The sequence below is a fragment of the Varanus komodoensis genome, unplaced genomic scaffold (genome assembly GCF_004798865.1).
Source record: "Varanus komodoensis strain SLA01 unplaced genomic scaffold, ASM479886v1 scaffold4, whole genome shotgun sequence".
NCBI classification, from domain to species: Eukaryota; Metazoa; Chordata; class Lepidosauria; order Squamata; family Varanidae; genus Varanus; species Varanus komodoensis.
In genome coordinates this window covers 31,477,736-31,504,736 of record NW_025335941.1, presented here as the reverse complement: position 1 = coordinate 31,504,736, position 27,001 = coordinate 31,477,736, and the positions used below count along the sequence as shown (strand labels likewise).

Genomic DNA, 27,001 nt, shown 5'->3' with positions numbered 1-27,001 from the left:
ATTTGTTTTGCTATGGGGAACTGAATGCTCAGTTCATTGGTAATGCATGGCATAGATGTATGTTTACGAGCCTTTTCAGGATTTTTCCTGGGAACAGGAACAAAGCAGCACAACAGCTTGTGGACATGTTTCACGACGACGTACCTGTGCACTTTGTTGCTTAATCATGCAGTCTATTAATTTAGTCCCCTGTATTGCCAGGGAATCGTCTCTTGACCCTGAGGAAAACATGAAAAGAAAGGTGCATTGGATATCTAGGGGTTCTCTCACTTTTAAAAAAGAATTCTGCAAACCTCTGCAAAAACCATTTGTATACTTATGCAAAAATCATGTTTCCCCCACATATTTTGAAACCCAAAGCTCAGAAACACAGGACTTAATTTTATGAAAAAGCTAAACATGCAAGCAGAAGAGAGTTCCCAGAGGGGAATTCCCTTTTAATATGATGCAGGAAAGTGTCCAAATATATAAAAGAGAGCTTCATTTGTGTGGGGAAGGGGAAAGGAAAGCAACACATACAGCATTCCAAATTTATTTTTATTTTTTATTTATTAAAACATTTTTATGCCGCCCCATTCGCCAAAGCCTCGGGGTGGCTTACATAATAAATCAAAGGTTAACCTAACTTAGCAAGAAGCATACTTGGGTAGATACTTGGCATCTAGAACATATACATATTTCAAAACAGAGGATAGTTTACAAGAGCACATCTTGATCTCCAATTAAATGTTATTAAGTATAACCAGGAGTACAAAAAGCGATATGGACATTCAATTTCAGGAAAATTTTCCCTTTTAGCATGGATTGTTTGTTTTATCCTCTCAAGTGATACCCTCCATTTGGGATGTCATCAGTTTAGCCAGCAAACCAGAAAATTCTTAGTAGCTGGATACACTTTCCTAAACCAGTAACGCTATTATGAAAAAAAGACCTCAGGTGTTTGGATGTACATCTCAGCATGGTGCCAACTTAACAAAATCTCTAATGAGCTTTATTGAGCTAAATCAGAATATTGGACATTCCAGGCCACCTATAGTAGGACCTGGAATACATTTTGTTACAGGTGCCACTTTTAATACACAACCACCAATAGAGACAAAAGAATCTGATTCATGAAAACTTGTCCAAATGGCAACAATATGGCAATAATTGGTTAGCCCAATTGAAATGATATACGATATGGTTGTAATTTCCTTCTGTTTCTTCTTATTAGATACTGTAAACCTATTGCAGAAGGCAGCAGGGTCAAGGAGTATGGCTATTCAGTTTCAATCACCTTCCATTCAGATGAACTGGTCACACACAGAGGTTTTTGTATTGAATTCAGAGCTTTCAGCCATACAGACCGTGAGTAGACACAGATATGCTTAATGTCAGCTTTGGGGTAGTGATTCTAAGACCTGCTACAGGGTGATTTGAATTCTATTTCTTCTCTTATGAAAGTCAATGAGATTTGATTCAGTAAGCCACCCCGAGGCTTCGGCGAATGGGGCGGCATAAAAATGTTTTAATAAATAAAATAAATAAATAAAATGTCTTTAGTCTACTTTAGATGTCAATTTTAACTGTTGCCAGTTGTCAAGATTTCTTAAGGGAGTTGACAAACTGAAGAACACCTTTTCTAAAGCACACACACCACTATATCTGCAACTAATAGAAGGCTACGGAAGACTTCCATTAGACTACTCAAGTTTTTACCCCATGTCAATTGATTAGACCTTACTGGTATAAGGTAGTTGAGGATCAGTACTATTCCACTCAGCAGGCATAGCTTAAAGTTAGGATTCCTCTGTGACTCAGTGACATCCTGAAGGTAGTTGTCTGAAATATTTTTTCTTTCTTTTAGCCTGTCCTAAGCTATTTAAATGTTCTGACAGAACATGCATTCCTTTGAACAGTAAGTGTGATGGGTGGAAAGACTGCACAGATGGAAGTGATGAAGTAGATTGTGGTAAGTTGATCACAAACTGATCGTTTAAATGCTGCTTAGTGAAGCATTCATCGGAAAGGGGCATCTGATCTTGAAAACGAAAATAAATAGCATCTTCTGGCTAGTCAATGCTTCAGTAGATCATGTAACTTACTCATTTGTTTAAAAAAATTTGGATCACACTACTTGATTGTGTGTCTCTCCTTACCCCAATCTACCTGGACATTATGGTCACCATCCAAAGACTTCCTCTGAATGCCAACTCCAAGGGAAGCTTGGACGGCAGCAGTAAGCGGCCCAGACTTTTCAATGTGGCCCCTCAACTGTGGAAATCTCTCCACACTAAGGCCTGCATGACACCAACTTTGTCATCCTTTTGGCATCAGGATAAGGCAGCCTTCAGTGTCAAGGCATTTAAAGATATTTAAGTGTTATCTAATGGTTTGATGGGGTATTTATGACTTGTAGTTTACAACAGGTCTAGTCTATTTTAGATACCGTGTCACTGTTGAATTGTTTTAAAAATTAAATCTATTTTAAAATTCTCTATTATGCATAATTTAGATGTTGCTTTTAATATATCATGGTTCTGTTTAGCAACTGTTGAAAACTGCCCAGAGGCTTTGTCTGTGTGATGGTTTATAAAAAAATAAATAAATTTAAGATGTTTAAGAGTTTAGTCAAGAATCAATCATGTAAAGAACTCTGAACAGAAAAATCAAGCAAAGCTTAGGCTAAACATACATTCCTGGCCTTCTGCAGGAAGATACTATGAAAGTCATAGCCTTACTAAAGTACATGGAACTGCTGGGACAAATGTTGATTCCATAGTTTAATTAGTTTTACATTGGTCTTAGTGAACTATAATCCTAGGTTTGAGCTGAGATTAGGTAGGGTAGAATTCATTTACGCTGTCATCTAACAGAATTCCAGGATATCACTAAGCTACTATTACTAAGGCTCATTTCAAAAACATGAGAGTAAAAGTGATATCAAACCAATGTAGGTCTGCAGTAGAGAAATGCACACAGAGGACAATGGCTAGTCACACAGAGGAAATACTGCAGACTTGACCATGGAATTCTCCCTTAGGTTGTAATCCAGTGGAGGCTGGCTGTGGTAATGGGAAGTGTAAACTCCATTCCAGGTCTTGCAAAGGAGATAACAGCTGTCAGAATGAAAGCAAGGAGGAGCAGGAGGAAGACATTTGTTGTAAGCATAACACAAACTAGTTTCACACTAGAGATGGGAATGAAGGAGACAAATCTCAGGAGTGCTTTCATTTTTCTCTTACCTATACAGCTCATATATGAATTGATAAATCAAGTTGGTTGGATAGCTCATACAGTTGGCAAGCACTAGCATGACCACAAAGTTTGCATACACTTAAATCCTGTCACATATCTAATTTTTGCTTATATAGCAGACACTTGATTGGTTTAATGCAATAGGCATAAAGCTGCACTTTGTTTTTAATTTAGTGTTCCTCTGTCACTTTAGGTTGTACAACTTTTACTGCACATTCATATACGGAGAAGTACAAGGGTTTTTTTGTGCACATGAGCTCAACAGTTCTATTTGTCTATATTATCTATAATGTCATAGGCAACAGGCCTATGACATTACACAGTAAAACACTTTTTGTAAAATTGATTGTATTAATTACAAGCCTTGACCTAAGAAATGGCACCATCTTCCTTATCTGTCGTATTTTGTCATTTCAGTGTATAGACATTGTTCACAGCATTCATATCAATGCCTGAATGGAAAGTGTCCATTAAAGCTGAACCCAGAATGTGATGGAATAAGAGACTGTACAGACGGATCTGATGAAATGAACTGTGGTATGTCCTGAACCTGTGAATTACTGAAATGAATTGAAATTCCTGCGTGTGTTTCAGAAGTTGTAGCAGGAATGCAAGCTTTGTGTGTGTTCCAAAAGGCACATGGAGCTCCCAAAACAAGGCCAGTCCTGCTTGCATGATGGGACTGAATGCCTGCAACCAAAGTTCATGGACAACTGTGTATTTTCAATGGAACTCTTGCGTGGCAAGCTGGGGAATGAGGGAGCTGTAGAACTTCTTTCTGTCTACACATGCTTAGGATTGTAACCTCTTAATTTCCTAAGACCAAGGCAAGCATTAGAACAACTCCATGAAGGCTAGAGGGATTGACTTTGCTAAGGTTTTTTCCAACCCTGGGGGAGATAAGTACTATCAAGATATAATGTATTCTGGTAGTATTTCATCCTCTTTCCTACACATTCCAAAACACCTCAGTTGCATGGCCGGTTGCTTTGCAGTGTGAGAGGAGCACGGTGGTATTCAAACATCTCCTCTGCTTTAGGGTATCTAAAAACAAGTAGCCCTATAGGACTGCATACAAGGGCATACACTGTCCTGTGCTCTTGAACTTCTTTCAGCCCAAAGGCTAACTTTAGTTTGGGAAAAGCACAATCCAGCGGTAGGTGGGTCTGAAGTCAGAGAGGCAGTGTCAAATACATGAAAAATACATGCATGCATGTATTAAAGCTCTTATTACGAGCAACTAAGCCTTTGGAAATGCATTGCAGCATTTCAGAATGAGGTAAAGCAAACAAACAAATGCCTGGAAATGATGAAATGATGGGGAGGTTTATGGGAGAGGACTAGGGAAGGGGTATGAACCAGGGCAGGATCTAGCTCAAATCCATGTACGTTAGATTTCGCCTGCAGCTCAATACCCTGGACTGCAATTTAAGGGCAACTTAGAGGAAGCAGTCTTGGTCTAATTCAAATGCCCACAGAACCCCTTTTACACATTTTTAAGGCTCAAAACTTAAAAATTTCAAAGCTGAGGAATAAAGGCAGGTAGGGATTGGAGTAGGAAGGGACCAGGATAAGGACGCAAGATGGGTTCTGCCTCAAAGTCTCCTGGGATACTTGGTAGCATTGGCTGCAGAACTGCGGGGGAAGGTGAGCGAGACGAACCCACAGTAAGCCAAATCATCTGTCGTTAGTGAACTATCCACACCGTGTGGATTGTTTGCAAGGGTGGTTTTGCATGATGTGAGAACCCACTCATTGTATTTCATTAGACTTCTGCATACTATTCAGACCTATTAAAATCTTAATTGGCTCCTTCCCACTGAATTCATTCCAACTTGCCTCCTAATTGCTTGTGCCTGCAGTTCCCCAATTAAGGAATGCCAATTAAGGAATGATTTTTATGCTCTTGCATTGTTCTGGAATAAAGAATATAAAGGAGCAGCAGCTGGATCAGGAAGAGGCCAGGATAAAGAGACAGGGTGTGCAGTGATGCAAAGTCCCCTGAGATATGTTCAGAAAGCAGCTGGAGGACTGCAGAGGAAGGAGGGGAAGAGCAACCAACCACAAGTTTAATCTTCTGACAGGAGTACCAGTTGTTCAGTAAACAACCCAGTTTGTAGCTTATTCACAGATGTGGCTTAACATGACATGTGAACACAAACAGTTTCTCCCCAGTTGCTTGAGTCTTTCCTGATGTCTGAGTCTGCTGCTCCACTGTTCTTTTCTTATTTACCCTCTTCAACTCCTGGTTCCACCCTTAATATGTTGGTGTTGGTGATGACCTATAAAGCCCTAAACGGCTTGGGTCCTGGTTACCTGAAGGAGCGCTTACGTCCATATATGCCCAGCCGCCCCTTGAGATCAGCAGGAGAGGCCCTCCTCCGGGAGCCCTCGGTGAAGGAAATTAGGAGGGTGGCTACTCGGATGAGGGCTTTCTCAGCGGTGGCGCCTAAGTTATGGAATGCGCTCCCCAGAGAGGTCCGCCTGGCGCCATCGTTATTTGTTTTTCGGCACCAGGCGAAGACCTTTTTATTTATGCAGCATTTTAAATGTTAATATTATTGAATTTTATTTGGCCAGGGTGGCTTATTTTATTTTACTGTATATATTTTAATTGTTATTGTTTTAATGTATTTTGTATTCGATGTTGTAAGCCGCCCCGAGGCCTTGGCAAGGGGCGGCATAGAAATGTTTTAATAAATAAATAAAATAAATAAATAATATGGAAATCCTGACTGGGGATAATGAGAGTTGTAGTACAGCACTTTTGGAGGTCACAGGTTGGGGAAAAAGCAATTTGTTTCACATGGCAATGCACATTCGAAAGACCGTTTAGTTCTATGCTTTACAAAGAGTAAATTCTATGCATATTATGTATTTTTATTAGCATGTGGAAGGAGTCAGATAAAAAAACCCAGAATTGTTGGTGGTGAAGATGCAAGGTCTGGAAAGTGGCCTTGGCAAGCAAGCTTGCAGCTGGGAACACATGGCCATGTTTGTGGTGCGTCTATTGTTTCAAATAGGTGGTTAGTGTCTGCTGCCCATTGCTTTCAGGATTCTGAAGCCATAAGGTATGTATGCTGTGATTTAAGGAATGTATTACTGGTAGCTGATAGTCGACCACCTGATGGTTGCTGCTTTCGGTTTATGATTCAGCATAAAGTTTTAAGCGTGTTTTATCTAGTCTTATGAACCTGAACCACCTTAAGTAAATACCTCTTGGCAAAAAGTTTGACAGGCTGCAATCCTATGCCCACTTGCCTGGAAGAAAGCCCCAGTAAACTCAAAGGGTTTCACCTGCACATGATTGCAGTGCTGTCTTTTTAACTTCACTGTTGTAGCCCTCCTGATCTTTTGCCCTGTAACTAACTTCAGCCCTAGTCAGCAGGCACTGGAGAGGGTTCATGGAAGTCCTAGGCCAAAACATCTGGAGGGTCACAAATTTCCCAGTCCTGTTCAGTGGGTTAACTAAGAAAAACCTGGATCTATCCAGGAGCAAACTAGATGGGAAAATATTCTCTATGATTATAATAAAATCATATAGTTTCCTTGTCAAAACAAATTCGCTTGAATGGTTATGAATCATTTAGCTTCAGTGAATGAAACAAAGTAATGGGAAGTGTTTGCCATGAAAGCAAAATGGAACATCCAGGTTTAGTGGCTGATGCCACTGAAAACTAGTTTCTGGGGTGCAACAGTGAATGTTGCTTGTATGTGCTGTTTGTGGTTTTTCCTGTTGCATGTGACTAATCATGATGAGAAATGTGATGGATCTGGCAGGTCTGTGCATCCAACAGGACTCGTCCTAACTTATTGTCTGGAAGTTGTTTGTGATTTTGCAAAGGGACCAGCAAAGAGCTTGCCTTTCCTTGTCTGGTAAGGCCTAATACGGCAGAGGCAGACTGAAATGAAAGAGGCTGAGGAAGACTGGCAGTGAGTGTGGAGAAATTTTGTGATGGCCTAGGCAGCTGCTGGCCATCATGAGATTTCAAGACTAGGTCTTCTGATGCCTGAAGTCTCCTGGCTGTTGAGCGATTGGTCAGGGCAAGCTGTGTGACCCACACACTGACACTCAGAGCACTGTGAGTTGTTTCAGCTGGCTGCCTTTTTGGCAGCTATAAGGGCTTTTTAAAATCCCAATTGCCTGAGCCATGGTGTCAAGCAGTTTGGATGCCAGGCAGGCATTAGAAGTACTGGGAAATGTGAACTTGATTGAGAATCCCACATCTACAAAAATATGGACTTGATCTGAATTATGCATGGTGCAGAGAAGTGGAAAGGAATATATATTTCTCCTTCTTCCATAATACTAGAACCCAGGGTCATCCCATGAAACTTATTAGTGGGAGGTTTAGGATAGATAAAAGGAAGTTGTTCTTTACACAACATATAGTTAAACTATGGAATTCACTGCCATGGAAAGTGGTGATGACCACTAATTTGGATGATTTTAAAGGGGATTGGACAAGTTTGTGGAAGAGGAGGCTATTAGGGGCTACTAGCGTGGCTGGCTGTGTGCTACCATCTTTCCGGAGGCAGCCAGTCTGTGTATACTAGTTGCTGAGAAGCTTAGGCAGGCAGAGGTCTTGCACCCATCAGATCATTGACCTGATCCAACATGGCTTTTCCTATATTCTTGTGTTCTTATGAAGGAGACGCAGAACACATGCATGGTATGCAAAAGCTTCAGTTAACTTCCATACAAGACTGGGAAAGGCTCTGGCTTGAAATTCTAGAGAGCTTCTGCCAACTTCTCTCTGCACTGAGCTAGATAGATCGATGCTTTGATTCAATATCAAACAGGCAGCTTCCTATAATGGAACTGTTTCATTCACCCTAATGTAATTTTCAAGTTCAAAGGTTTATTTTGAACTACTTAAAAAATAATGCTGTCCTCTTTATTAGTCTGCTTAGTCATCTACAAGTGCAATCACATGTCCTCAAATCAGGCAATATTATTTATTGATTTGAATGTCTATTTTGCTATTATCTGGTACCACAGTGTGGTCTATTTCATGGCTTTTATGAATGTTTTTATGAAGTCCAACTGAAAAATGATCTTGCACTATCCTTGTTAAAATTAAGGGCCATGGATAAGAACAGCACTCAGAGGGTTGCACTCTTTGTCTGTTTTCCAGATACTCTGTAGCTTCCAGCTGGAAAGCATATGTGGGGATAAGAATCATTAACAAAAACAGCAATAATTATGTAGCGATGAGATCGATCAAAAGGATTATTATCCACCCACATTACGACCAACATATCTCAGACTATGACATTGCGCTGTTGGAAATGGAGGCACCAGTATTCTTCAATGAGCTGGTACAGCCCATATGTTTACCAAGCAGTCCTAGAGTATTTATTTATGGAACTCTCTGCTATGTAACTGGCTGGGGAGCCGTAAAAGAAAATAGTATGTTCATTTCTGGATATGCTTAATGCAAATTGCAAGTTTCCCTAATACACTGTACCTTTTTGTAGATTTTAACTGTAGGCCACTTTGAAAGCCAGTCTTCACCAAAGAAGTGGTTTTTAAATATAATTTTAAATCATCTTTAATGGAACAAAATGAAAAAAGGCCTGACCAGGTGTGTCAGTTCTAATGACTGTGCCCTGTAGAAGTCTTCATTCCCCTTGGATTTTTCCATATTTTGCTGTGTTACAAACCAGTAATTGAAATGGTTTTAATATGAATTGTTACTACCTGGTTTATACTAATATTCAACATGGTAAAGATGCAAATTATTTTTATTGTAGCATAAAAGTTAAGTAAACAAAACCAAACTAGCTCTTGCTGGTTGCACGAATATTTAGTAAGGGTAGAGCTAAAAAAATTTCTGGAACATACTGTACATCTGCTATATGACAAATGATGGAGGCCTTTCATTTCAATGTATTCTTAAGGTTGGCAAATGCTGACATTAGTAAATGTCAAGGTTGGGAAACTGGAAAATTCACTAATGGGCAGTTGGTAAATTTCATAGGCTACTGGGAAGAGAATTCCCTTGGTTTATATAAATATGTGCATTTATATTGACATTTAATAAATGAAAAATCAATCCTGCCATTCCCAAAAAAGTGTCTTGGGAAACCCAGGATTGTTCAGAAGTCCTGATCCTGAGGCTGGAGATACTGCTACAAACTTAGGAGTGGACTCTGAGGTTCAGCCCCTTTCAGCCATGTTGGAAGGAACCATGCCAGTTGGTCCACTGAGTTAAAATTTGGCATCAAAGGGAAGGGAAGGGGGTATTCTGGTGGGCAGGGAGCGGAGCGGAGAGAAAAGGCTGGGATATAAGAAATGTCCTCTCTAGCCTGAGTTCCTGGTAATGATCCTCCTCCAGATGGGCTTAAATGCCTATGCAGGGGGGTGGTCTGTAAAAGGAGGATGGGCAGGTGAAAGTTGCATCTGCTACTTCTCTTGTCCTGCTGGCACTGGCCTAGCATGACACTGTATGAAGATCAGTTCTCAGCCCCCACATTCTGACGCTTCCTTCTAAGGGGACTAAAATTCTAGGAATTTGTTTTGAAAAAAAATATTATGAAAATATATGATCAAAGCAAAAACCTATAGACAAAATCTTGATAGCTTTTGATTTTCAGCTTTTCAGTATTCAATCTGAACTATTAAATTTGACTTACCCAATGTTTCTGTTGATTTAGGTCAGCTTGCAAAAACACTGCAGGAAGCTAGAGTGAAAATAATTAACCAAAGTGTGTGCAGTAGGCTTTATGATGATCTAATCACTTCCCGGATGCTGTGTGCTGGGAATCTTAATGGTGGTATTGATGCATGTCAGGTAAATCTGAAAGTAAAACTGTGAAAAGCAACCATTACCTGTATAGCTGTTCTTTCCAGTAAAATTTCAGATGAAAGGGAAATTTATAAAACTAGATTTCTAATCACAGCTGTGCCTAAACCACAATTTCATCTCTTGGTAATGCTTGTATAAAAGCTACTTTTATTATTTTATTTATATATTCACTGCATTGGCCCATCACCTTCTATAAAATGTCCAAAAAGTCTTACAGGCTGAAGTAATTAACATCCAAATCATCACCAGTAATACTGCTACTATAATAATAATTGTGTCTTTGGAGCAATGAAAAATGTCTTTCTCTGCATATATTCAGCCTGGTGTGGGTGTGGGGTGGATAAATGGAAGTTTTCTGGGGCTAAGAAAAAACTTCATCCCATTGCCACTGCTTCACTACTTCCTCCAACTATCATCAACACCTAGCACAGTCCAGTAAGGGTACAATTGAGCAGAGATGCCCACAAGCCTTGGGACTTGAATGATTATAGGCATCCTAGACCAGGAGCAGAGTGTGGCTTCTATGGCACCACTGCTCTAAGTCATTCACCCAGCATACGAAGGTTCAGATGTTATCAACTCATTAACCTCCCATGTTTTCCCATCACTGCTTCCTTCTATTTTGTTACTGCAGTTGAGCTGTTAAGAAAGGTCATAAAAGCTGCACAAAGTTTTCTCATCAGTAGGGCTAGCAACCATCTGTCTAGAAGCCCCACTTCACCCCACCTCTAAATAAATGTAATTAGGCTGGCATTCTAAATCAGTTTATATCTAACTATGGGAATTCCTGGGGCTTAGCAACCTGGGCCTCGTGTCTTTCTATCCTAAATGTCAACATGAACTGAAATAATGTCTCAGGCATGTGGGACCTAAGTTGAGCTCTGTTCCCTGTTTCATTGAGCTTAATCTATGCAGGAAAGCAGGCTTCAGCATGCAGATCCCTGTTCCTATTCTGGTCCAGGTAATGTACTTATAAAAGAACATTGTGATAGAATTCCAGTTGTTGGATTCCATTATGCAGCACCTGTGGTTGCAAGGCACAATTTCCTTTGTTAGATTGGAACCAAGCATACTGTTCCAATGCCATTGGAGATGCCCATTATTAGCTGGGACAACACTAATCCCAGGTATCCAGGTTTCTAGCTCTGCCTATTGCCAAGTCTAACATTGATATTTTGGGTGAATAAATGTATCATTTGTCCGCAATTGTAGATATGGACTTGTATATTTTGTCCTTTATGCACAGGCATGGAACCACACAAAGGTGAAAGTAAGTTCTATCATAATGTAATATTAAATGTGAATGTGCAAAGTAGTGCAGCAATGCCTCTTCTAATAGTGAGATTTCTGTTCTTGTCTTTAGGGTGATTCTGGAGGTCCATTGGCCTGCTTAGGAAAGGGAAACAGATGGTACCTTGCAGGCATTGTCAGTTGGGGCGAAGGATGTGCTCGAAGGAACCGTCCTGGAGTTTATACAAAAGTCACAGCACTATATGAATGGATTAATCAATACACAAACTGACATAAGGGTTGGGGAGAAAGCCAAAAGTATATATACAGCCTTACTGGAGGCCCTTAATTATGATGAACAAATCAGATTTTATACAAAATAAAGAGAATCTAAAGAAGGGACATTATAACTGGTTTGTGGTTTGGCACTGTATGTGTGTGTTTATGCAGGAAAATACTATGAACACTTGGAACCATCTTCAATTTACTGAGGCTTTCCACATGATCTCCTGTTTTGCTTTACTTTGTTTAATTTTGCTTATATTAGCATAGCTGCTACTCTGAACTGGTAAATATTACATTATTAAGGCTATGTTCCAGAAACTGATCTGAATATGTAAGAAGGAGCAACATTGTTGAAACTAAGCAAGTCTGAATCTGGTCAATGCATGAAGAAATTGTCTTTTGAACCTCCTATATATTGCCTTCAGTTGCAGGATGGCAGCAAGGGAGTACAGAAATAAATATATGCAAAATGTGATGTGCACTAGTTTTGTATTGCCCTCTTTTGCTTTTCATTGTCCTTTTCTTTTCCATAGATTGCAGCCAATTCTTGGAGGGGAGCCAGAATATGTCTGTATTTTAAGAAATAACTTACTTCTCTTGGCTTTGCAAAATTGCAAAGAGGGGAGAAGGGTCATATATAGAGGAACTGCAAATTTGAGGGAAAAGGGGTCCATTAGTGTGAATAGAATGACAAATAGTAATATGGATTTCTTCACTGTTGTTAGTGAAAACAGAACCTCAGCTTGGTGACTGGGCTGAGGTCCTCATATAGTATTGTTTTTCCAAACAAACATAAAGGGAATCATGTGCTGATTAGTTTAGGATTGTACTGATAACTGCTACAGCAGTGGAATCCTGAACATGTCTATTCAGAAGTACCACTGAATTCAATAGGGTTTACTCTCAGGCAAGTATGGATAGGATTGCAACCTAACTGTTATAGTTTATATTTTGTTGACATCAAAATTATGTATACTTTCAATGAAGAAATTGGGATTATGAAAATCTTTGCATAGCTTGGCTCAATCATAAGATATTTTACTGGAGATCAAGGTAAAGATCATCTGTTTATTGCATTTGCAATTGCTATGCCTGGGTGTGAAAGCTGGACAGTGAAGAAGGATGATAGAAAGAAAATTGATACTTGTGAACTATGGAGTGAGAGCTTTGCTAATACCTTGAATTGACATAAAGATGACCAAGGGGGTCCTAGATCACATCAAGTCAGAACTTGCCCTGGAAGCAAAACTGAGACTGAGGTTGTCACACTTCGGGCACATCATGAGAAGGCAAGAATCACTGAAGAAGACAATAATTCTAGGGAAAGGCAGAACATAAGAAAAACCATGCTTGATCAGACCAGTTGACCATCCTGTCCAGTTCTCCTTACAGTGGCAAACCAGCTGCTCACAGGATCCCATAAGCATAGTGGGCACAATGGTTCTGCCTGCCTCCATGACGGAAGTTGCAGTACGGCAATGGAGCTAGTTACCAAGGGAAGTTGTGGGCTCTCCCACACTGGAGGCATTCAGGATGCATCTGGACAGCCATCTGAGAGGGATGGTGTAACTTGGAGTCCTGCACTGATCAGGGAGTTGAACAGAATGGTCTCTTGGCCCCTTCCAAGCCTAATATTCCATGATCAGCCTACACTTGTGGGGGTCTGCCCCAATGTGCATTATTTTATATCTGCTTCCATTGGACTGCATTTACCATTTTGATGCCCATTTTCACAATCCCTTTTGGTTTTAAACACCCTAAATAGTTTGGTGTAATCAGCAAACTTGTCCACTTCATTGCTTACCCCTAATTCCAGATCATTTATGAATATGTTGAAATTCACCAGTCTTAATACAGCACCCACTGATTATATCCCACTATTTGGAGAAATTACCATTTATTCATGCTTTCTGCTTTATGTTCTTTAACCAGCTGGGATCCATAAGAACTTTCTCCCCTCACTTTATTTCATTACAAGTCTGCTCAGGGCCTTTGGTGAGGGGCTTTGCCAAAAGCCTTTTGGAAGGCCAAGTAAACAAGGTCTACTGGATCACCCCTGCCCATGTCGCTATTGGCACTCCTAATGAAAGCTAACGAGTTGAGGCAGGGCCTATTCTTGTAGAAGCTATGTTGATTCTTTTTCATCAGCGGTTTTCCTTCTGTGTGCTTACTGATACTATCTTTAATAATATTTCAACAGAACAGATGTTCAGCTAATGGTCAGAACCCTCCCCACTACATCTCTTTTTAAAATTGGTGTTACATTAGCCATTCTCCAATCCTCTGGCACAAAAACTGATGTTAAGGTCGCATTAAATATTTTGGCCAGAAGGCCAGAAATTTCATATTTGTACTCTTTAAGAACTCTGGGCCAGGTGATTTACTGACTTGCAGATTGCTAATCAGGTTGAAAACTTCATCTTTTGTTGTGACTATTTGGCGTAATTCCCCCAACTCCTTTCCAGAATACATAAATTCTGGAAAAGGTCTCTATTCTGTTTCCTCTGCTGTAAAAACAGATTTTAAAAATCAGCTTCTTTCCAAGCAAAAGAAAAAGGCCAAACGGGAAATGGATTGTTTCCATAGGGCAGGCCATGGCCTTGAGTTTAGAAGAGTTGAGCAGAACTGCCAAGAGCAGGACAATTTGGAGAGCATTCATTCATAGAGTCACTGTATGTCAGAGACCACTTGACAGCATCCAATGGGTTGCTCATGTTATCTTTTTACTGCACAGAGGGTCATTCCAGGAAAAAGACTGTCTGATTAAAATGCCCTGCAGTCTATTTTGCCAGGGACACACTTGCTGATGTCCTTCATGATTTAGGGCTGCATTGCAATCAAGCAACTTTACTGGAATACTTTTCTATAAATTGCAGTTGTGATGCAATGAACAGGAAAGCAGTTGCTTTCCTAGGGAAAATCCAGTCCTATCTATCTGCCAAGACTGCTACTGGAGGAAACTTTTTAAGAGTTGAGAATGAGGCCAGTGAAACAGAAACAGCCTATTTCTCATACTTAGCTAGCTAGCAAAAAGTTCAGCAGGAAGTAGAAGGGTTTGTTGTTGCTTTTGGTGAACTGAAGTTTACACAGACCAGCATGTTTCAGTACTGTTTCTCGTCAAAGACATCATTCCATAAAAAATTGCCACAGCATCATCCTGGGGCTCAGGAAGTGGGCAGTACTATGCTATTTTTTTCAAAGCAATAACACCAAAAAGCAAACAGAGGTGAGGCATTAAATAATGTAGCTCAGGAGTGGCAGATGATTAAACTGTGAATGCTATGATATGGGAATGAGTAAGGAAACAGACTTACATAAGTATTTAGTTAATGATTGATCTTCAGTTTCTGCTTTCTTATCTACAAGAGAGTGAAAAGGTTCTGGAAACTAATAAAACAAAGAATGAATGCTCCATCAGAGACATAACTTGGGGGCATTACTATTTCTTTCCCTGTTGGATACTATGGAATGCCTATGGTGCATAGCTACTATCCATGTGGACTGGGTATGATGGGTGCTGCATTCTGACAGATCTGGAGGACACTAAACTGGGGACACTGCATTAAGAGATGAAACCTCAGAAGTGAAAACAGGATGTCAAATTACTGGAAGGAGATAGAGGGTAAAGTATACATTTTTATACTATTCCTTCACATATATCAATGTTACTATTACCAGTGTGATGACAAATGTGTGAAAGGTCTTGACTGAGGGGACTTTCATATGGAAAGCACCCAATATGATTCAGGTGTATGTATGTGTAGGTTAGTGATGAGGCATAGGGCATGCTCAAAGGTATCCCATCTGATTAATGGCCTCCATCTGTCGCAATAAAGTGTGAACATACTGGTTGATTTCTGTTTGCTTGGTTGCTTGTTTTTAAAGGCTTTCCTTCTTGTGATGCAGCCAGCAAAGCCTGAGGGTTTCCAGGGAAGACCTGCGAAATATTTGTATTGGAGGCAAAAGGTATTTGGTTAAAGTATAACTGGTATCCCCTATGGATAACACTTGAGTTGTTCTTTCACTTTTCATACAGCCTATATTTTAACTATTTTCTTTTTTTAAAAAAATGTTATGTACTCTGAGTGTCAAGGAATACCATGGATTAGAAAACTAAACAAATAAGAGTGCAACCCCATGCATATTTAAGCAGAAAGATGTCCTAAAACTCCCCAATACTAGGAATTTTAGGACTTTTTTCTAAGGGTTGCACGTAATGGAAAGATGTAAAGAATGGAAGAAAAACTCTAGCTTGTATGCCCTGTCCTGAACAGTTGATTGATGCAGGCACTTACTGGTATCATGGACCCATAGACGACATACACAAAGCATAATGTACGGGCAGCCATGAATTTAAATCTCCTCCCATGCCATTTTCTCCAAAGTAAGAAAAAGAAGACTGTAATGTTGCAATCCCATACACATGCATTTAGTAATAAGTCTTGAACACAGTGGAACTTATGTGTCAGAAGATACACACAGGACTACATAGCTAAGCCCCATCATGGGTGTATGACAGTGAAATCCCAAACTTCTTTACTCAGACATAAGCCACACTATTTTTTACTGGCGCTTACCTCCTGGTCAGTATGCATAGGATCGTAGGCTAATTTTGTATATATCTACTCAGAAGCAAGTCCCACTGAGTTCAGTGCATGTATATTTATGCTTGCAGCCTAAACCTTAGTATGTATTCACTAAATGCCTCAAAATGCCTCATTCAAGATTCAACTGGACAGCCATCTGAAAGGGATGGTTTAACTTGGAGTCCTGCAGTGAGCAGTGGGTTGTACTCAATAGCTCTTGGGCCCCTTCCAGACTCTATGATTCTATGACTGTATGATAGAATCAATTTCTGTGGGCATCTTCCACAATTTTAATTTCTTGTTAACTTCACATTTGAGGAGGCTTGGTCCACTGGAGTTACAGGATTGTATTTCAAGAACTTTATGGGAAATTCATGTTCAAATTTCCCTATGAAAATTTCAAGATTCGCTTGACATCTGCTTGGCAAGACTACCCTGATGTGATTGATACAGCTATTAATTCACCCATCTGCCACAGCTGAACAAGAGAGGCTTTGTATCTCATCTGACTCTGTCCTGCTTTAACCCACATTCACAGTTTCTCATGAGATACCTTGTTGCTAAAGTTCTTTGATATGTAATGAGGCCTTTTATTTCCGTGTGACAAAAGAATGAGCTTTATTACTCCATGGAGGGCTGGGTTGCCTTAGGTTAAGTTACCTGCTGATGTCTATAGAGGGCAGGATTAGTCAAGCAAACTGGAAAATCAAGACTTGCACAACTTTCAACTCTGCATTTCCCCATTCTATTGCAACTAGGGCTTCCTCACTACAGGTGCTTATTTTCCATGAACACTTTTGAAAACCGTAGCTTCATTTAATCGTCCCAATTTTCCTGGGAACAGCAGCAGCCCAAATGGAAATTACTTGCCTTCTGCTCAGTATCGCCAGAAACACAGCCAGGGCTCAAAATGGAAAGGAAGCCAGTTTTTCCTGTTGACTTATCTTGTGCTGAAAAGTCCTGTACCACACATTCGAAGCAATGAACGGCCGCGTTCCTGGGCGAAATCCAGAGTATATTGAGTGCAACGTAATTGTAGGGGAGGAAAGAGAAGAAGAAAGTGAGCCTAATTTAAATGAGCACCTCTACCAGGAAGTCCCGGGAGTTAATCAGGTAGGCCACTGAATCATTCATTTTCTGTTTTGAAAAGCTGTGTTGCTACAAAAGATTCACACCATGATCAAATGATAGGCATTATTTTAGCAAAATAAGGAATTTTCTTTGGAGTCGTTTGAATGTTTACTGAAACTGTTGCTTATACACCTGTTTAATAGATATAACACCTATGCTGTATATAATACCTGTGTTAGCTGTGGTTTGGGAAACTACGTATACCTAGATAGACTCTTCCTGATAAAGTGGAGCAATTACAGGTGTTTAGTAAAGGCATAGCAATTAGTTCATGTTGTTAGGAGCCTAGCATGCCTGCTGCTGTTAAACTCATGTACTGACATGTCTTTTTGAGTTGAAACAGGACCAGATTGGCCTTGGTTCATTTCCTGTTGCTCCATCTGTAGGTTTTCCATAAGGTTGTATATTCTATTCTCCATTCATTATGTTAACTTAAATTCTCCATTGCCTACAGATTGTTTCCCATGACATATAGTGTCAGTTCTAGAATGTGTTTGATAGGTCAAATAAAGATAATCAAGCTTTTTCAGCCAATTCTAACAGGTTGTCCCTTTTATTCTTTGCATAACTAGAGAACAGTCAAGTTGAAATGTTCTCAGATTGTTTTTTGGAAGTGCAAACTATGGATGGTTTTAGCTGCTTTCGTGTTGATACTTGCGACTGGACTATGTTTAATTCTTTATTCAGGTATGTGGTTTTCATGTAACATGATTTTTTCAGATATGAATATGTATTAGACAGTTTGGTGACAGGGTATCTGCTGTTCTCCATAGTCCTAACAATGCAGCTCAAATATATTGATTAAATCCCATCATTTTAAAAAGAATGTTCAGCCCTTCCGCTAGATTCACTTTTCTAGGTTTGTTAGTATGGCTTAGGAATTAATGAAATGAACAGTTATTGCCCAGGTGACAGGAATTTAGGCATGCAACAATTGCACAACTGGAAAGCCCATCTTCTTTCACTTTTACAAATAATGCCAAAAGTGCTACTTAAAACAGAAGCAAAACTGGAATGTCATGACATTCCTAGATGAATAAAGAAGCAATCAACAATTGGGGATGGGAAATGATGAATGCAAAATAAATGCCTCACACAGAGACTCTCAAGTTTGTTGGGTTTGGGGGTTTTCTTAACACACTGATTTCCCAGTCAGTATTTTTCCTAATAGGTTACATTTTAATGGTGGCAGAACATGCCTGCATGCTGAAGTAGCATTCTGTCTCTAGTATTCTGTCCCTGCCTTAGATCTCTCTCTCTCTCTCTCTCTCTTTCTCTTTCTCTTTCTCTTTTTCTCTCTGTCGCTGAGAAAGAGAGCTGAAGTACATTGAGTGCTGATGGGATATGCACTGTCTTCATGGTGGCATACCAAATTTAGAAATCTCTGCCCCAGATGTAAGCCCGTCTTCATTGCTTTTACAATACAAGGCTAAGGCCTACCTGTTTACCTGGAAATTGATGAGGGTTTAGTTGCCACTGTGATCTAGCTTGCTGCTGTTTGTTTTATTGATTTTATTACATATTTATTTGCAATCACTGTTGCTTTGCTGTTGTTCTTGTAACATTGTTATTACCACCTTGGGACTTTAATGAGGGGTAAGATATTAATAGTAGGAGATAAATAAATAAATAAATAAATAAATAAATAAATAAATAATCCAAAATATCCAGCTGCTAGAAAATGGATAAAACCTTGACTCTGTCCATAAGCCTGATGGTTCTGGATTGAATTTCCCTACCTTTCATTGGAAACATGGACATGATTCTGCACACTGATCTGCTCCACCACATCCAGTTAGGTTCTTAGGCCTGTGTGTGATTGTCTGTGTGCTGTATAAGAGAAGCAGCCCCTATCCGAGTAATCTAGCACAGGGGTGCTGTAGGCAAGCAGAAAATACATCTCCAGATGTTTTGGACTTTGGAATTCTCAGAGGCTTCTACCAGCATCATCACCAGTCACCACAAATGCTGAGAAGTGAAGTCCAAAACATTTGGAACTCTATTTCTGCCCATCTCATCTGTTTCGAATTTCAAATTGGGGAAAGCTGTATCTGCATAAGCCTCATTTTTGGGATCCAGAAACTGAAACTCCTTTGTTGCATGTTATGTTGAACTTCCACAAATGAGCAGTTGCATATAGTAAACATTGTCCCACACTGTGAGCATGTTCACCTAAAAGGTGTGAAGGTTGTTGTCTTGCAAAGGGGCATGGTTGCCATATTGATGTTGACAGATAAAAATAACTCCTGGTTACAGTTGCTATCTGAGCCTCAAGGAGCTAGGTCTGCTCCCAGATGGCAGATCTGTTCTTATGTAGCCTCTCGTAATTGAACCCTCCATGACCTGTTCTTCTCTGCAGTGGAGGGCAGAGTACGTTCCAATGGGGCAAAGCTCATGGAACCAGGTTTCAGGTTGAATGTCAGGAAGTACTTCCTGATGGTAAGGACCCCTAGGATATAGAATGGGCTTCCAGGGGAGGTGATTGAGGCCCCATCAGTGAGGGTGTTCAAGGAAACATGTTGGGGATTACATGAACAGAGCAGGAGGCAGACTGGATGGCCTGGGAGGCCCTTCTGACTTGTTTGTTTCTATGTATTCTGCAACAACCTGGAGTCAAAATGCCAATTGTGGGCCTGATGAAAACAACACAAAACAAAGCAGACTTGGGATTCATTCCAATAGGCTAGAGTGGCAATGTCATACAGTAGCTCAATGACATGAACAAAATGATTCTTACAGGCAGTGTTGGAGGTCTGGAAAGTCATTTAGTCTGTCCAGGATGCAAGGGATCCAGAGTCAAGCTCTCCACCAAATGGCTACCCAACAAGCTCACTTCCACTACCCACCAATTGTCCATTGTTCACCTGCTCTCACCATCAAGACATTTCTTCCCCCTAACAATCAGTTGAAAACCACCCTTGTTTAGCTTCAGCCTATTGGATGTAATCCTACCCTCTGGAGCAGCAGATAATAAGTCTTTGTTCTCTTCTTTCTGGCAGCCTTTTTGGTGTTTTCTGAATTCTGAGAGGTAGAACAAATAATAACGAACAATATATGACCTATAGGTTCTTATTTTTACTTCTTTTTATTCTAGTCATATACACAGATGAAGATGAATATTGGGATGCTGAAGCAATAGCTAATGGAAATCATCACAATTTCTCAGGAACATTAAAAGTCCATTGTGCTAATAATCCTGATCTGTCACTTTCAGCATCAGCATATAAACTGCTTTCTGAAAGTCTGAATTCAAGGGTAAGGTTGGCTACTTGTTAGAAAGGGTTGACTACATAAACTGCTTTCTTAATTCTTTGGTTAAACTTTTCAATCATGTTTACACAATATTCAAGTTTTACAGTGGAGCAGAAGGATGTGTGGTTGTGGCTGTATCCTTGACCCAACCAGTCTGGTGTTGCAATATAACGCTTCTTTTGTAACTGCTAATTCTCCATAAAAAAGCAAGAAATGCACTTTGAAATATGAAGAACTGGTTTAAATTGGAGGTGGAGAATCTTTGGCTCTCAAATGTCTTCCGCCAATATGGCCAATGGTCATTCAACAACATATGGAAGGACACATGTAAGATGAGGACACTGTGCCACACCATCTCAACACTCATCCCTGCTTTGTGCCATCAAGATTGAAATTTTAAGAAAGGGTGGGATCAAAATATCACAGGAAGCTGTCTTGAACTGAGTCAGAGCATTGGTCCATCTAGCCCAGTCCTGAAGACACAGTGACTGCCAGCCCTCTGCAGCTTTACCAGAAAAGGCCATGGAATGAACCTTCAGCATGCAATGCATGTGCTCTACCTTCTTAGCTGGTCAACTGCTATAATCATGCTTTGCAGTTTTATCCCACCCTTCCTCCAAAATGTGCAAGGAAGCATGCGTGGTTCCTATCCTTATTCTGATGATAACCCTGTGAGGTAGATTAGGTGAGATGGAAAGTGAATCTGGGTCTCCCCACTGCAGGTCCAACACTCCACCACATTGGTGCAATGCCAGAGGGTAGCACCTACCCTACTTAGGAAAAATATACTAAACTACTTTGCACATCAGAGGTATATCAGTATTGCATTTGCTCATAAATGCTTACCAACAAACAGTGCTATCCATGTATGTTATGCTGTCCAGCCGTCTTCAAAACATTTTACAAAGGGAAAGCACTGAAACCTGGGGCCAAAAGACACTTGTACACGTGATTCTTTTTAAAAATCGCAGCCTTCAGTCTGGATCAGGACCATGGCATGGGTTCTGGTTTTAATCTCTCTCCTCTGCCCCACAGTTCCGATTAAAATTGCTCTTCCTCAGAAAGATCATTATACCAGTTTGGATACCAAGTTACCATTCTGCCAGTTTCATCCCTTCCTTGCAAAACCCCATAGAAGGTTCCAGATCACTTAGGGAATTCTACTTGCATCCAAGTGAAGCAAGTCGGAGCCATATTCAGACTTCTTTATTCAATACGAAAAGGTTAAAGACTGAAGGGCTGTTGTGGTGTGCACCCATTCAGTTCCCACCCAAGCAGGATGAGTGCCTGAGGCTTCGGCGAATGGGGCGGCATAAAAATGTTTTAATAAATAATAAATAAATAAATACAATAATAAATAATAGGGCTACTATCCCAATAATGTAGCTAAAAGTTCCAAGATGTGAATACAGTGGGAAGGAACAGATTCTTTAATGAAAAACAGTTTAATTGTTAACAGAAGAAGGAGCGTATAGAGATGAAAGCAACAAAATAAACAGAGTTCTTTCTGCCTTCTAATACTTGACTCTGTTGTTAAAATATTCAGACAGGTCATATTTTACATCAAACTAGATCACACAGCACGGGGGAGTAGGACTGGGTTGGAAACCTCATCTTCCTCTCCCTGCCCAGTTGGAGGAAGATACAGTGTGGAATCCAGGGAAACACACTTTCTCACACCTTCCAACTAAGACCTTTGAAGTGTTGGTGGTGCATTTAAAGTGCTCTGCCTATGAAATGGATGGTAGGAAGGGGTGGGGCCTTTCAGTCCATTGTTTTAAAGTGTGCTTTTGCCTCTTAGAAAGGTACATGACATGGGATGTTGTGAAACAAAGGTTAAACTATGACAGCCACAGGTACTATTGCTTCCAAAGAGGAAAGGCAGGATGGGAAGAATAAGCCTAGTGAGATTCAAGTCTAGAAATGTACTAGACTATGGATGGCTCTACCATTAGGAAGAGTGAGGAGGTTACACCAGCCAGCAGAAGCCAGGTGTAGTTCAAGGGCAGTGCTCTTTGATTCCTCCCCTATGTCGGAGATCACAGAGTTGTGATCCAGGCAGCCTGTTCTCCACAGCTGCCCTTTGGCGTGTTGGAAGATGCTGTCCCATCACCACTGTCGGAGTTAGATATTTGGTGCAATCCTCAATAAATTAAAAGGAGTTCTGATTTCTATGAATCTGACACAGAACTGCAGTAGAATTGCTTTTTCTGAGTCATGCAGATTCCACAAACTTGTAGGCCATTTTTTCATGTATTGTGGAGGGATTTGTTCTACTTTAGTGCTAATGTGCTAATTAGCACATTAGTTAGTATGCATCAGATAATATGCCTTAGTTGTAATGTATAACTGCACAAATTCTTCTGTCCCCCACAATAAAGTTTAAAAAGGGTTTGCAGTAACACAAGAAGAATGACATTTTGTTTTTTTTAAAAACCATTTCATAAATGAGTGGATAAAAGAGCAGCCTAACAATCTGCAAAATACAGATGGCAGGGATTTTACAAAATCTGTATATCCATAGCTGAAATAAAATTTAACCTCTATTCTGATTGGTCTCTGTAGGTAGAATGAGAAGTGGGAGGTTATTTCCTTGTCTTTCCACAGGCTACTCAATATCTTGGACCAGCCCTGTTCTAAAATGTTGGCAATTTAATCTCTTGCATTCAAAGCTGTCTGTGACACTGTGCAACAAAAGTAATTACAGAATTCATGGGGCATCTCTTTCATACGGTGTAATATGTGTCAATACTAAATGTTTTCTCTCTCAAGCTTACAGATGTGTACACTTACTCACCAGCTCTTGGGAGATATTTTATCTCTGCTGACATTATTTCATTAAGGTAGGAAAGTAGAATAACTTTCTGTGCTTTAATTATCTAATTTAGAATAGCTTGAACCTGACTTGAATAAAAGCCCTTGAGAAGAGGAAATTTATTTTTGTGTTCATATAGAATGGGGCAAGGTAGGGAAGCTATAAGACTCGGTTAGGAAAAGTGAGTAGATAAACAGGGGCAGGGGAGGAACCAACAAAGGAAAGAAAGAAGGAGGGAGGGAGGGAAGGAGGAACAAATTATGGCTTTTCCTCCTTTGCAGTTCACTGAGCACTAATGTGCTGGTTCTTAGCATTTTTTGTTATGGATATTTCACAGAGTACCCAAATTGCTGCAATGTATCCCATATCCTAGCAGAAATGATACAGTTGAAAATTCTACCCAGGAAATCATGCTATTCTCCAGGATGCTATGAAACTGTGAGGAGCTCCAAAGGGGTATTTTATGCACATCAACTCAGTTTCCATTTTTCTCTTCAAAGGGAAAGTTAAGAGTTGATGGCTCCAGAGCATGCAAATTCCTCACTGGCTGTTCTTTTAGCCCCTTAGGTCTGCTGGCACCTCCTTGTTTCATCACATGAGCTTTAATTGGAGGGAGCCATTTGTAACAGGGAAAATGAAATACTTTCTTCAGAAAATATGTACATGATTATATTTTGTGGAAATTAGTAGCTGCAGATATTAGTAATGGACAATGTGGTGTTTTTGCCCTACTCACATTTAATTAGTCTGTTCAAAGATGCTCCTGGTGCTCTATCTTTGCTGTTGAAGCTTTTTCGAAAATTGATTTAGGATACAGTTCTATGGATGGTTTCCTTGCTCCTCAGAAGCCCTTGAACTGAGGGACTTCTGAGATGCCGATGCTATGTCAGGCTGAAGCTGGCAGAGGAGGAGAAAATCTGCAGGCAAGCCTGTTTCCCTGCCCTCTGGTATCCTATATGGACACTCAATGGGCTCTTCAGCCTTCCTTGCAAGGGCATTTTGAGAGGGAGAGAAAGGATGCGAAGCAGAAGGAGGCTCAAGACAAACAGTAGCCTGGCCTCTACAGTCTCTCCCCTCCCTGTGTCCTGGAACACCCCTTCTCCAGTCTTAGCCAGCTGTGAGGGGTCTGGGGTGGATCTCCTGCTCCCCCTTTCGAGGATCACACTGTCTTTCTCTCCATCCTTAAAAGGGGATTTTCTCAGCCATCTAATGGCTGCTGGGATATTTGCCTAGAGACCATAGCACTGTCCTTCTAGAGCTTTTGAAAGTTACTTGTACAAGACCTGTTGAGGGCGGATAGAAAAAATGTTGCCCAAACACACTTCCAGCAGTGGGCATTTCCTTGATGTTCAGTAAGGGGAGAGTGTGCAGGTGTTGCTTGCTTGTTTTTAATGCCGTCTACAGAAGCATGCTACATTTTCAGGTAGCTGAAATATAAATCTTTGTAGTTTGATGAAACCTGTAGGTAGAATATAATACAATGACTTAAATATGGTTGGAGCATGATTTGAGTGATTTATTTGAAATAGCCCTAAAATAACATTCCTGCCTTTTCAACCATGTTAGTCAAGAATTAACATTGCCACCTATTTGTTATGATAGGCTCCTCACCTTTATGTAATGTCTCTGTGAGGGGCAGATATATCATGGTCCTGTCCATGCTAGAAATATATGTTCCTGTTGAATTTGAATTTGGCATATGGGCGAGAATTTCAGTTCAATTCATTTTTGAAGACTATTTATGCAAATGCACAAAGTTTTTCATCTCTGGGAGAGAGAGAGAATTGAGATTTTAAAAATGTGAAAGCATGAAGCTGCAAAACAGACAGATTCACCCGACTCTCCATGCGTTTATCATATTCACTTAAAGAGAGAAACCATTTTGAGGTGTATACTGACAAATCTTCATTGGATCTAAACATGTAATATATAGGTAGGAAAAGAAATCTCTGGATAACCTTTTGGCTTTTCCCCCCATCTGCTTCATTCCATTTTTTCAGTGATAATGACAGTACAGTGTCCTACGAGTTATGCTTCTCAGTGCCACCTGAAACTGAAGAGTTCATGAAATACAGAATGAGTAAAGAGTTTTTGATTAACGTTTTAAGACAAAATATTTATGATCAGGATGACATGGATGGCCTGGATATACCTGGATGTACAAATATGACGCTTGATCCAACTTCTCTTTCACTAACATGTAAGTGCCCGGTGCAGGGAAGCACTGCACTCGTGTGTGTGTGTGTGTGTGTGTGTGTGTGTGTGTGTGTGTGAAAATAGAAGTTTTCCAGAAAGCCCAAAGAGCATTTTGTGGGGTATAATAAGGCTATCTGTTAATAGACAATGCCATCCTTACGTGCAGTTTCTGGGAATATTCTGATATATTAATATTTTATGATTTTCAGATGATAGCACAGTATTCTTCCTACTTTTATGAAATAGAACCATCACTCTACTTGTTTACAAGTTGCAAACTATTAACAGAAGAAACCTTGTTTTTAAGCCAGACATGACCAATAATTGGGTGGGAGGGTGTGTAGCAGTTGTACAAACTGGATATAGCTTCTCTAAAATAAATTAGGAAAAAAAGTAAATAATTACTTTTTCTCCTTTTCTTATTAGAACATGCTTTAGGGATATACAGGTTATTGATACAGAAGAGCAAATTGAAGTAGGCTGCTGGATCTCCAGAATGACCTTTGTGGAATGTTCAGATATTGAGTATATGAGGTTTTTTTTAAAGAGCTTAGTTCTGCAAATAATTTCCAGTATGATCTTCATTCTTCTACTGCAAGGAACAGCTGCAGGAAAATGCAGCCGCATCAACCAAAGGATAAATGCGAAGGAACTCAATCTAGCAACATTCCAAATATCCAACAACAACCAGTGCCACTTATTGCAACATATGAAAGTTATTAAAAGGACTTCAGAAAGGAAAGGACTTTATTTGAGGCTGTGAAAACAATACTGAAAGCCATTCTGTATACACTTTAATTCCCATTCAGTTTCTTGGCATGCCACTATGTTGTACAAAGAAATGAAAGTATACTTGTTGCAAAATAAAGTGACCATGCAGAAACACTTTGACTGTTGAGTGTCAATTGTCTTTTTCATGCCTCTTGCTCCACCTTCCTTTTATAGTGGCTGCTTATATCTGTTTTGAAATTTTGGAGTGTGATCTTTCTTCTCCCCTGCCATATCTTTCTGATGAAACACACTATGGGCAGGTGAACAAGTCACTTGTTAACCCATATCGACAGTAACACACAGTTGGTTGATTTGCAATCAATGACCTTCCCTCCCCACACCTCCCCCCCCCCACGTGCCTATGCCCACCTCCCCCACACACACTGCCTCCCCCCAGTGCTTCTGCACCCACCTTCCCCTCAGCACACCTGTCTCCCCGCCCCCACATGATCGCTGGTGGGGGGATGGCAATGGCTGCGATCTTTGTTGTTCTTTGTGCCTTTGCTTCAAGTTTTTGTGAGTAAAAAAATAGTTGCAGAATGGATTAACCTTATTTACATTGACCCTTATGGGGAAATTTGACTTGGCTCACGACCAATTTGGGTCGCAACCAGAGTCCTGGAAAGGATTAAGTTTGTGAGCCAAGGTACCACTGTATTTCCAGGGACAAGTGCAGTTGCTGCAGC

At 40.2% G+C, this 27,001-nt stretch overlaps 2 protein-coding genes across 7 annotated transcripts in view; both read left to right on the top strand.

Moving 5' to 3' along the window:
* Positions 1-11,571, top strand: part of TMPRSS7 (transmembrane serine protease 7) — a 61,981-nt gene extending 50,410 nt beyond the window's left edge. Inside the window, exons 19-25 of the mRNA XM_044441770.1 lie at positions 1,214-1,347; positions 1,847-1,951; positions 3,655-3,774; positions 6,125-6,308; positions 8,376-8,650; positions 9,898-10,034; positions 11,413-11,571. Coding sequence (XP_044297705.1) covers positions 1,214-1,347; positions 1,847-1,951; positions 3,655-3,774; positions 6,125-6,308; positions 8,376-8,650; positions 9,898-10,034; positions 11,413-11,571 — 1,114 coding nt within the window. The remainder of the gene's footprint in view (positions 1-1,213; positions 1,348-1,846; positions 1,952-3,654; positions 3,775-6,124; positions 6,309-8,375; positions 8,651-9,897; positions 10,035-11,412) is intronic.
* Positions 11,572-14,444: 2,873 nt separating this feature from the next.
* Positions 14,445-26,429, top strand: CUNH3orf52 (chromosome unknown C3orf52 homolog). Of its 6 annotated transcripts, none has more exons than XM_044442398.1 (8): positions 14,445-15,186; positions 15,450-15,530; positions 16,995-17,263; positions 17,854-17,968; positions 20,376-20,536; positions 23,306-23,376; positions 25,349-25,548; positions 25,971-26,429. In XM_044442398.1, coding segments are annotated over exons 3-8 (681 nt in total). In that variant the 5' UTR covers positions 14,445-15,186; positions 15,450-15,530; positions 16,995-17,131; the 3' UTR covers positions 25,973-26,429. The 6 variants fall into 6 exon arrangements, with proteins under 6 accessions (XP_044298333.1, XP_044298331.1, XP_044298334.1 ...); XM_044442396.1 differs by having other exon boundaries at positions 16,909-17,263; XM_044442399.1 differs by lacking the exon at positions 15,450-15,530.
* Positions 26,430-27,001: the final 572 nt, after the last annotated feature.

Coding starts and splice junctions, on each gene's coding strand:
- CUNH3orf52 (XM_044442399.1), top strand. CDS start 17,132: ATGAACGGCCGCGTTCCTGGGCGAAATCCAGAGTATATTGAGTGCAAC. Junction 17,264..17,853: donor AAGTCCCGGGAGTTAATCAG/GTAGGCCACTGA, acceptor TTGCATAACTAG/AGAACAGTCAAGTTGAAATG. Junction 23,377..25,348: donor GCTGACATTATTTCATTAAG/GTAGGAAAGTAG, acceptor CCATTTTTTCAG/TGATAATGACAGTACAGTGT.